This window comes from Cherax quadricarinatus, chromosome 30 (assembly GCF_038502225.1).
Source record: "Cherax quadricarinatus isolate ZL_2023a chromosome 30, ASM3850222v1, whole genome shotgun sequence".
NCBI lineage: Eukaryota > Metazoa > Arthropoda > Malacostraca > Decapoda > Parastacidae > Cherax > Cherax quadricarinatus.
This window is the reverse complement of record NC_091321.1, coordinates 3553700-3565922: the sequence shown is the minus strand read 5'-3', so window position 1 is coordinate 3565922 and position 12223 is coordinate 3553700. Positions and strand designations below refer to the sequence as shown.

General features: G+C 41.6%; 1 protein-coding gene across 2 annotated transcripts in view; it reads right to left on the bottom strand.

Moving 5' to 3' along the window:
* LOC128692602 (uncharacterized) overlaps positions 1–4922 on the bottom strand; it is a 47459-nt gene extending 42537 nt beyond the window's left edge. For both annotated transcript variants that reach the window (XR_011392600.1, XM_053781788.2), the window contains exons 1-2: positions 4802–4922; positions 2058–2170 (exon numbers count right to left, since the gene is read on the bottom strand). Coding sequence is in view for 1 of the 2 variants with exons in the window: in XM_053781788.2 (XP_053637763.1) it covers positions 2058–2060 (3 nt within the window). In the remaining variant the exon portion in view is untranslated. The remainder of the gene's footprint in view (positions 1–2057; positions 2171–4801) is intronic.
* Positions 4923–12223: the final 7301 nt, after the last annotated feature.

The window sequence follows — 12223 nt, the reverse complement described above, 5'->3', positions numbered from 1 at the left end:
TGAAGTTACCTTACCATAATACACTGTTAAGTTCTTAAATTTATCTGGGCAACAAGAATAAATGTGTAAGATGAAAGCAAGCTAAACTACTGACAATCATTTTTGTGTCAAAAAAAAGGGGGATCTATTACTTAACAATTCCGAAGGCAGACAAAGCAATACAATACAGACACATACAAATGTTATTAAATGTATCCATTTTGAGTACAGATATTGGGGATATCTGGAAAAATAACACTTATCATTCACTTGTTCAGATGAGTTTGATGTTAGAAAAATTTATACCAATGGAAGAAAATAATCAGTAGTGATACTAACTTGAAGTCTGGTGCTAAAGAAGTTATACAGTATTAATAAATAATATATGGTGTTCCTCCAGTAGCTATTATCTTAGATTCTAGGACTACTTAGACTTACCATAGTAATGAAAATGTCTGGGATATTTTAGTAGTTAACTAATAACAGTTAATAAAGTGGATATTCACTGCTGATTGAAAAAACTTTATTTCCCTTCATAATTTTTGCTATAATTACAAGAAAACTGCAAAATTTTACTTTGGGCAATATAATTGTATAAAGCTATTAAGAATTTAAACAATGGATTTTAATTTTATATTAATGACAAAGCTGACAGGTAGAGGACTAAGACACATATGCAACACTTTGGTCTCTTCATGTTGCACATGTACCTTATTCACTGAATGAATTTTAAATATAAAGAAAATACTAGTAATGTTAATTACAGTGGAACCTCAGTTTTCACATGGTTTTCGACGACTTTTTTCATTGAAATTTTGTCCCAGTTCTCGTACATCCACTCTGTTTTTGTAGAGTTGACAATGGTCTGCCATACCAAATGCGTCTGCCTGCCCTCGCGCCCACACAAAGCATCCCATGCATTCTGACTCAGTCTGGCTTTGTTTCTTGTTGAGTGAACATCATCCTGCTCGTTCGGATAACATTTCATAATAATCCATTGTTTTTTGTGCTTGCTTATGAAGTGCGACTGCTAAATAAGCCACCATGTGTCTCGAGAAGAATTTTGAAGGGTTTGAGGCCAACCCTGATGGCCCTACACTTATTGTGAAATCTATTGTGTCTTTGGGGAAGTCCATGGGGTTGGATGTAAGTGGCCAGGATGTGGAAGAGTTGGTGGATGACCAAAGCGAAGAGCTAACCACTGAAGAGCTGCAATACCTTCAACTGGAACAGCAACAGACTACAGCTGAGAAAATTGCTTCAGAGGAGGAGGAAGAGAGCCAGAAGAATGTGCCTTCTTCAGTGATTAAAGACATGTGTGCAAAGTGGAATGAGTTGCAAAGTTTTGCAGAGAAATATCACCCTAACAAAGCTGTTGCAAGTCGTGTCTACAGCATGTTCAATGACAATACCTTGTCCCATTTTAGGTAAATCTTAAAAAGACACGAGAAACAGACCTCTGGACAGATTTTCTGTGCGACAGGGATCCAGTGACTCTCAAGCTGGTCTTAGTGTCAGTAAAAGACAAAGAAGGGAAGTAACCCCGGATAGGGCCTTGATACCTGAAGTCCTTCTGGAGGGGGATTCCCTTTCCAAAGAATAACCTCTCCTCCTCCCTCTCCCCTCCTCACCATCTTCCATACACCAACAAGAGTCTTCAATAAAGGTAAAAGTGATGTTAAATGTTTATTTATCCATTTCATTGGTCATTTATATTTATGCATTTTTTGTTAATATTTCTGGGTGTCTGGAACGGATTAATTGGATTTACATTAATTCTAATGGGAAATATTGTTTCAGTTTTCAAACAATTTGGAGTTCATCAGACATGCTGGAACGAATTAATCATGAAAACCGAGGTTCCATGGTACATTTCCTCTTTTCAAATTATTTCTAGAGTACCACATTATATACAGACAATGTAGGTAAAAAGATACAGTAATTAAATGCAAGATGTCAAAAACTTTTTTTTTTTTTTTTTTTAGACATTTATCATGTGTGGAGAATCAACAGAACTAAAAGTTTCAACTTTATTGTGGACTTTAAACTAACAACCTCTTACCACTGGTTTAACTTACCATGCTTCAAAGGTCTATAGCAATAGAAGCTATCTGAGGATGTTGTGCTGGGTGGTGGATGTCTAGTTCTTGTTGTAGCTTATACAAAGTTGATGTTGTAGTGGAACCACAGACTGTATATAGAGAGTACAGACTAGACCACAAACAGTGACACAGCTGCTGAGTTAAGTAGTGGATATACTTAGAGGTTAGCTACAGCAATTGTTGTTATCAATCTGCAATGTTAATGCTGAATTAAGAATGTACAGAATTACACTCTTGATATATGAAGTAATACCTCACAACTGAGTGTGGTGCAAGTCTCCTTGCACTTTCCGTTTTTCCTCACTTAGAAGCAACTAGATATACAGTATATCTAGTATGAAATTAGTATGTTGATACTGACAAGCTGTACATATTAAAACATTATTAAATGTTTTGATCAGTACATACATAACATTTTCTTACAGGTACCTAAGAGTTAATCAACTGTTTTGGGATGCATTCTAAGGAAGAGAAAGGGATGTTGTGTCTAGGCTGTGTAGTGTCTAGACAGTGTAGCATCAAAGAAGTATAGCATTAAGTGGATGTATTTTTTAAAATTTACGAGAAGCAATAATTGCAAGTGGGTCATTCACTGCAAGGAGTGCACAAAATGAGGCTTGAGTTGCATCTCAGTGGTAGACTATATTAACAGGTAGTATGTTAATAAGATGCAACATGCAGTTGATGACATTTTACTAAGATGTCTCATCTACAAGGGTCTTAATAAATTTTCACAGAGATGGGTAAAAAGAGAGCATATACAGTATATACTGTACCAGAGATATGCAAGGTGTAGAGATGGGCGGGTGATGTCACCTGCAGTAATGCTGCTTAGATGGTAGGCCAACTTCAATGCCTCTTCATATAGTTTATGTAATAGGTGTAATATATGGTGAGAATAAGTTTGGCCATTGTTTTAGAAATTAGGAATGAACCTGATTTATGTGTGATGATGTTAGTTATGGCAATCAGAGCAGATTCTAGGCATAGTTGGCTCCATCTATATGCTTATTTGATTACTAGTTTGGTAATAGGGAAGTTCATCAGATGGTTCTCTGTGTTTCAGTGAATAGTACAGACATTTGTGTCATCTCTTTGGCAAGCACCTCTGTGTCAGCCAGTCCTTGTGCTCAGGTCCAAAGAAATTTAACCTTTGTAAAATTTGTCACCAAGTCAAGTAGATGTTTAAAAGAGTGTCTTTGAATGGATTTTTAATGCTAGAATCAAATTTTTTAAAAAAATTACTACCACCACTACTACTACTACTAATAATAAATCTTTATTTCTACAAAGTACTGGATAAAACTGATACAGACCTAGTTGATATTACTGGCATACATTATGGAAATCACAACAGTTGACTAACATCCGGTACCTACTTATTGTTAAGTGAACAGGGGCAGCAGGTTTAAGGAAACATGCCTAATGTTTCACCCATGCTGGGATCAATCCTGGACTCCTCAGTGTGTGAGATGAGGCTATTTTATATTCTCGTGTTTGCTCATGTATCTTTTAAAGCTCAAGTAGCATCAAACAGGTGTAGAATCAACGGATGTAGAATATGAGGTGTAGTATCAAGGTAGTGTACCATCAAGTGAGTGTAGAATCAAGGAGTGTTCCATCAAGGGAATGTAGCATCAAGGTGAAGAGGTGTAGCACCAACTGGGTGTTCCATCAAAGGGGTGTAACATCAAGCGGGTGTTCCATTAAAATGGTGTAGTATCAAAGGGTGCAGCATCAAGGTGGTGTAACATCCTGAGGGTGTAATATCAAAAGGATATAGGATCAAGGGGGTATAGGATCAAGGGGGTACAGGATCAAGGGGGTATAGGATCAAGGGGGTAAAGGATCAAGGGGGTATAGGATCAAGGGGGTATAGGATCAAGGGGGTATAGGATCAAGGGGGTATAGGATCAAGGGGGTATAGGATCAAGGGGGTATAGGATCAAGGGGGTATAGGATCAATGGGGTATAGGATCAAGGGGGTATAGGATCAAGGGGGTATAGGATCAAGGGGGTACAGCATCAAGGGGTATAGCATCAAGGAGTATAGCATAAGAGGGAATAGCATCAAGGGGGTGTACCATCAAGGGGTATAGCATCAAAGAGGGTATAGCATCAAGGGGTATAGCATCAAGGGGGTATAGCATCAAGGAATATAGCATCAAGGGGTATAGCATCAGAGGGTATAGCATCAAGAAGTACAGCATCAAGGGGTATGGCATCAAGGGATATAGAATCAAGGGGGTATAGTATCAAGGGTTATAGCATCAACGGGATGTAGCATTAAGGGGTATAGAATCAAGGGGTTACAGCATCAAGGGGTATAGCATCAAGGGGTATAGCATCAAGGGGTATAGCATCAAGGGGTGTAGCATCAAGGGGGTATAGCATCAAGGGGGTGTAGCATCAAGGGGTATAGCATCAAAGAGGGTATAGCATCAAGGGATATAGTATCAAGGGGGTATAGCATCAAGGGGGTATAGCATCAAAGGGGTATAGCATCAAGGGGTACAGCATCAAGGAGGGTATAGCATCAAGGGGTATAGCATCAAGGAGGGTATAGCATCAAGGGGGGTGTAGCATCAAGGGGGAAGGGACGCTTGTTGGGTCTTGGGAGGGGTCATCGCACTCACACAATGGACGCCACTCATACAACCTTAGCAACAACTGTATTTACGCTAAACAATTAACATTGACAATGTAGATGACAATTTTACCAGGTGGTGTGAGTAATGACGAGGCTGAGTGTGCAGGTAGAGGAAAGATAATCAGGGGCAGACGACACAATGTTGACGACGCCACAGCTGGTCTCTCACAGGTAAACACCTCATCCGAAATCTATCCTTTTGTATCTCGGCCTTATATAAACAAAATATAATTATAAACGTATACGAAGCAAACAATTCTTAAAGAAAGCGTCTTATGTGTGTGTTAAATAAATTACGCAAATGGTTTAAAAAAAGTCTTACTCAAGTTAAAACAGATGAGATTAGTTAAACGAAGTCAGGGTGATGCGCACTATTTCGCATACAACCCCTGCCGACGCCTTGTCGCAAGAAAGAATTAAGAGAATATTTTGTTAAACTTTTTTTTTCTGCACCTTAGAATGACAGCCCAGGTTTATTGTAAATTATCAGCTCTTAAAACCAATACGCAAAATCCTTAACCATTCACATTTTAATTTTTAAACCCCTTCCTGACATATTAGCAAGACCTTTAAATTGTACCTCCAGATTAGTTTGCGTCTAAAATTAAAATATTTTTTTACTAAAAGTTTTACGCATTACACATAATTCACAAGGATGGACAAACGCGCCCAATAACGAATGATTTACAATAATTTATTCAGACATAATAGGAGCTGTATAATATTCTTTTATCACGAAAATAAGATAGAGTGTTAGTGAGCAACCAGCATCAAGGTACAGTTTTGTACCTTTGTATAATACAGCTGTTGTTGTTATTGTTAAGTAAGTAAGTTTGTATAGGTACAGGTCAACACAAATACAGTTAAACAAATTATCATACATGGTAACCTATATGTAAATTACTTAGTATAACCCCGAAAAGGTCGGACAAAGTGACTTATTTCCACTGGGATCTTTGATACTATATTGGTGTTGTGTTGCAGTGTATAAAGAATAAAGATTAAATATTTTATTTCTTTGCAAAGGTTACGATGTGTAATTACAATTTTGATTCGTTAAATACAAAGAAAGCCACTATCATGCCGGGGCATTTTGGGCTGAGGCTCTGGTGACCTGGTGGGTAGAGCTCTCGCTTCACACGGCGAGGTTCTGGGTTCGATTCCCAGTTAGGGTAGAAACATTGGGCGTGTTTCTGTACACCTGTTGTCTACGTTCAACCATCAGTAAATTGGGTACCTGGGTGTTAGTCGACTGGTGTGGGTCGCATCCTGGGACACTGACATAATTTACCCGAAATGCTCTGCATAACAAGCGTTTTTCTATATAGTAGTATGTCATTGATGTCAGCTAGACCTGTATCCTATATACCTTATACATGTACTTGTAGTAAATAAAGATAAAGCAAGACGATGTGTGCTGCCAGTATATTTCACCACACAGTTCATGGTCCGTGTAACAATGTTCTAGCATACTTAGCTGTTTTAGGGTTTAATTAATAAGATATTGCCAGGACCACAATGGAAACAGGTCTTCGACTTTTTTTTTTTAGGGGGGAGGAGGGTTATCGTAGGTAATTTACATATATATTACTATGTATGATAATTTGTTTAACTGTGTTTAAGTGGAACTGTACTTAAATAAACTTTTAGCTAACGTATGTATCAGGCAGGACGAGGTTTTGTCTAACTACATTATTGGAAATAAGTCACTCTGTCTGACTTTTTGGGGTTATTCTGGGTTCTCTATATATATATGCTGATATATATAATAATCTATCTAACTGTATTTATGTATTACGTTAATAATCTTTCTTACTATGAAACACCATGGTTCTCCTGTCATGGTTCTTCACACACACATTATGGTTCTCCTGTCATGGTTCTTCACACACACATTATGGTTCTCCTGTCATGGTTCTTCACACACACATTATGGTTCTCCTGTCATGGTCCTTCACACACACACCATGGTTTTCCTGTCATGGTCCTTCACACACATTATGGTTCTCCTGTCATGGTTCTTCACACACACATTATGGTTCTCCTGTCATGGTTCTTCACACACACATTATGGTTCTCCTGTCATGGTTCTTCACACACACATTATGGTTCTCCTGTCATGGTTCTTCACACACACATTATGGTTCTCCTGTCATGGTTCTTCACACACACATTATGGTTCTCCTGTCATGGTCCTTCACACACATTATGGTTCTCCTGTCATGGTCCTTCACACACATTATGGTTCTCCTGTCATGGTTCTTCACACACACATTATGGTTCTCTTGTCATGGTTCTTCACACACATTATGGTTCTCCTGTCATGGTTCTTCACACACACATTATGGTTCTCTTGTCATGGTTCTTCACACATACATTATGGTTCTCCTGTCATGGTTCTTCACACACACATTATGGTTCTCTTGTCATGGTTCTTCACACACACATTATGGTTCTCTTGTCATGGTTCTTCACACACACATTATGGTTCTCCTGTCATGGTTCTTCACACACACATTATGGTTCTCTTGTCATGGTTCTTCACACACACATTATGGTTCTCTTGTCATGGTCCTTCACACACACATTATGGTTCTCCTGTCATGGTCCTTCACACACACATTATGGTTCTCTTGTCATGGTTCTTCACACACACATTATGGTTCTCTTGTCATGGTTCTTCACACACACATTATGGTTCTCCTGTCATGGTTCTTCACACACACATTATGGTTCTCCTGTCATGGTTCTTCACACACACATTATGGTTCTCTTGTCATGGTTCTTCACACACACATTATGGTTCTCTTGTCATGGTCCTTCACACACACATTATGGTTCTCCTGTCATGGTTCTTCACACACACATTATGGTTCTCCTGTCATGGTTCTTCACACACACATTATGGTTCTCTTGTCATGGTCCTTCACACACACATTATGGTTCTCCTGTCATGGTTCTTCACACACACATTATGGTTCTCCTGTCATGGTTCTTCACACACACATTATGGTTCTCTTGTCATGGTCCTTCACACACACATTATGGTTCTCCTGTCATGGTTCTTCACACACACATTATGGTTCTCCTGTCATGGTTCTTCACACACACATTATGGTTCTCCTGTCATGGTTCTTCACACACACATTATGGTTCTCTTGTCATGGTTCTTCACACACACATTATGGTTCTCCTGTCATGGTTCTTCACACACACATTATGGTTCTCCTGTCATGGTCCTTCACACACATTATGGTTCTCCTGTCATGGTCCTTCACACACATTATGGTTCTCCTGTCATGGTCCTTCACACACATTATGGTTCTCCTGTCATGGTCCTTCACACACATTATGGTTCTCCTGTCATGGTCCTTCACACACACATTATGGTTCTCCTGTCATGGTCCTTCACACACATTATGGTTCTCCTATCATGGTCCGTCACACACATTATGGTTCTCCTGTCATGGTCCTTCGCACACACCATGGTTCTCCTGTCATGGTCCTTCGCACACACCATGGTTTTCCTGTCATGGTCCTTCGCACACATTATGGTTCTCTTGTCATGGTCCTTCACACACACATTATGATTCTCCTGTCATGGTTCTTCACACACACATTATGGTTCTCCTGTCATGGTTCTTCACACACATTATGATTCTCCTGTCATGGTCCTTCGCACACACCATGGTTCTCCTATCATGGTCCTTCGCACACATTATGGTTCTCTTGTCATGGTCCTTCACACACACATTATGATTCTCCTGTCATGGTTCTTCACACACACATTATGGTTCTCCTGTCATGGTTCTTCACACACACATTATGGTTCTCCTGTCATGGTTCTTCACACACACATTATGGTTCTCCTGTCATGGTTCTTCACACACACATTATGGTTCTCTTGTCATGGTCCTTCACACACATTATGGTTCTCCTGTCATGGTTCTTCACACACACATTATGGTTCTCTTGTCATGGTCCTTCACACACACATTATGGTTCTCCTGTCATGGTTCTTCACACACACATTATGGTTCTCCTGTCATGGTTCTTCACACACACATTATGGTTCTCTTGTCATGGTCCTTCACACACATTATGGTTCTCCTGTCATGGTCCTTCACACACACATTATGGTTCTCCTGTCATGGTCCTTCACACACACATTATGGTTCTCCTGTCATGGTTCTTCACACACACATTATGGTTCTCCTGTCATGGTTCTTCACACACACATTATGGTTCTCTTGTCATGGTCCTTCACACACATTATGGTTCTCCTGTCATGGTCCTTCACACACATTATGGTTCTCCTGTCATGGTCCTTCACACACATTATGGTTCTCCTGTCATGGTCCTTCACACACACATTATGGTTCTCCTGTCATGGTCCTTCACACACATTATGGTTCTCCTATCATGGTCCGTCACACACATTATGGTTCTCCTGTCATGGTCCTTCGCACACACCATGGTTCTCCTGTCATGGTCCTTCGCACACACCATGGTTTTCCTGTCATGGTTCTTCACACACATTATGATTCTCCTGTCATGGTCCTTCGCACACACCATGGTTCTCCTATCATGGTCCTTCGCACACATTATGGTTCTCCTGTCATGGTCCTTCGCACACACCATGGTTCTCAAGTCATGGTCCTTCACACACACACCATTGTTCTCCTGTCATGGTCCTTCACACACATTATGGTTCTCCTGTCATGGTCCTTCACACACACATTATGGTTCTCCTGTCATGGTCCTTCGCACACATATTATGGTTCTTGTATCATGGTCCTTCACACACACATTATGGTTCTCCTGTCATGGTCCTTCTCACACACCATGGTTTTCCTGCCATGGTCCTTCACACACATTATGGTTCTCCTGTCATGGTCCTTCGCACACACCATGGTTTTCCTGCCATGGTCCTTCACACACATTATGGTTCTCGTATCATGGTCCTTCGCACACACATTATGGTTCTCCTGTCATGGTCCTTCGCACACACCATGGTTTTCCTGCCATGGTCCTTCACACACATTATGGTTCTCCTGTCATGGTTCTTCACACACACATTATGGTTCTCCTGTCATGGTCCTTCACACACATTATGGTTCTCCTGTCATGGTCCTTCACACACATTATGGTTCTCCTGTCATGGTCCTTCACACACATTATGGTTCTCCTGTCATGGTCCTTCACACACATTATGGTTCTCCTGTCATGGTCCTTCACACACACATTATGGTTCTCCTGTCATGGTCCTTCACACACACATTATGGTTCTCCTGTCATGGTCCTTCACACACACATTATGGTTCTCCTGTCATGGTCCTTCACACACACATTATGGTTCTCCTGTCATGGTCCTTCACACACATTATGGTTCTCCTATTATGGTCCGTCACACACATTATGGTTCTCCTGTCATGGTCCTTCGCACACACCATGGTTATCCTGTCATGGTCCTTCGCACACACCATGGTTTTCCTGTCATGGTCCTTCACACACACATTATGGTTCTCCTGTCATGGTCCTTCACACACACATTATGGTTCTCCTGTCATGGTCCTTCACACACACATTATGGTTCTCCTGTCATGGTCCTTCACACACATTATGGTTCTCCTATTATGGTCCGTCACACACATTATGGTTCTCCTGTCATGGTCCTTCGCACACACCATGGTTATCCTGTCATGGTCCTTCGCACACACCATGGTTTTCCTGTCATGGTCCTTCACACACATTATGATTCTTCTGTCATGGTCCTTCGCACACACCATGGTTCTCCTATCATGGTCCTTCGCACACATTATGGTTCTCCTGTCATGGTCCTTCGCACACACCATGGTTCTCATGTCATGGTCCTTCACACACACACCATGGTTCTCCTGTCATGGTCCTTCACACACATTATGGTTCTCCTGTCATGGTCCTTCACACACACATTATGGTTCTCCTGTCATGGTCCTTCGCACACACCATGGTTCTCATGTCATGGTCCTTCACACACACACCATGGTTCTCCTGTCATGGTCCTTCACACACATTATGGTTCTCCTGTCATGGTCCTTCACACACACATTATGGTTCTCCTGTCATGGTCCTTCACACACACATTATGGTTCTCATGTCATGGTCCTTCACACACACACCATGGTTCTCCTGTCATGGTCCTTCACACACATTATGGTTCTCCTGTCATGGTCCTTCACACACACATTATGGTTCTCCTGTCATGGTCCTTCGCACACACCATGGTTTTCCTGCCATGGTCCTTCACACACATTATGGTTCTCCTGTCATGGTCCTTCGCACACACCATGGTTTTCCTGCCATGGTCCTTCGCACACACCATGGTTCTCCTGTCATGGTCCTTCACACACACATTATGGTTCTCCTGTCATGGTCCTTCACACACACATTATGGTTCTCCTGTCATGGTCCTTCGCACACACCATGGTTTTCCTGCCATGGTCCTTCACACACACATTATGGTTCTCCTGTCATGGTCCTTCACACACATTATGGTTCTCCTGTCATGGTCCTTCACACACATTATGGTTCTCCTGTCATGGTCCTTCACACACACATTATGGTTCTCCTGTCATGGTCCTTCGCACACACCATGGTTCTCCTGTCATGGTCCTTCACACACACATTATGGTTCTCCTGTCATGGTCCTTCACACACACATTATGGTTCTCCTGTCATGGTCCTTCGCACACACCATGGTTTTCCTGCCATGGTCCTTCACACACATTATGGTTCTCCTGTCATGGTCCTTCGCACACACCATGGTTTTCCTGCCATGGTCCTTCGCACACACCATGGTTTTCCTGCCATGGTCCTTCACACACATTATGGTTCTCCTGTCATGGTCCTTCGCACACACCATGGTTTTCCTGCCATGGTCCTTCGCACACACCATGGTTCTCCTGTCATGGTCCTTCACACACACATTATGGTTCTCCTGTCATGGTCCTTCACACACATTATGGTTCTCCTGTCATGGTCCTTCGCACACACCATGGTTTTCCTGCCATGGTCCTTCACACACATTATGGTTCTCCTGTCATGGTCCTTCGCACACACCATGGTTTTCCTGCCATGGTCCTTCACACACATTTTGGTTCTCGTATCATGGTCCTTCGCACACACATTATGGTTCTCCTGTCATGGTCCTTCGCACACACCATGGTTTTCCTGCCATGGTCCTTCACACACATTATGGTTCTCCTATCATGGTCCTTCACACACACATTATGGTTCTCCTGTCATGGTCCTTCACACACATTATGGTTCTCCTGTCATGGTCCTTCACACACACCATGGTTCTCCTGTCATGGTCCTTCACACACATTATGGTTCTCCTGTCATGGTCCTTCACACACATTATGGTTCTCCTGTCATGGTCCTTCACACACATTATGGTTCTCCTGTCATGGTCCTTCACACACACCATGGTTCTCCTGTCATGGTCCTT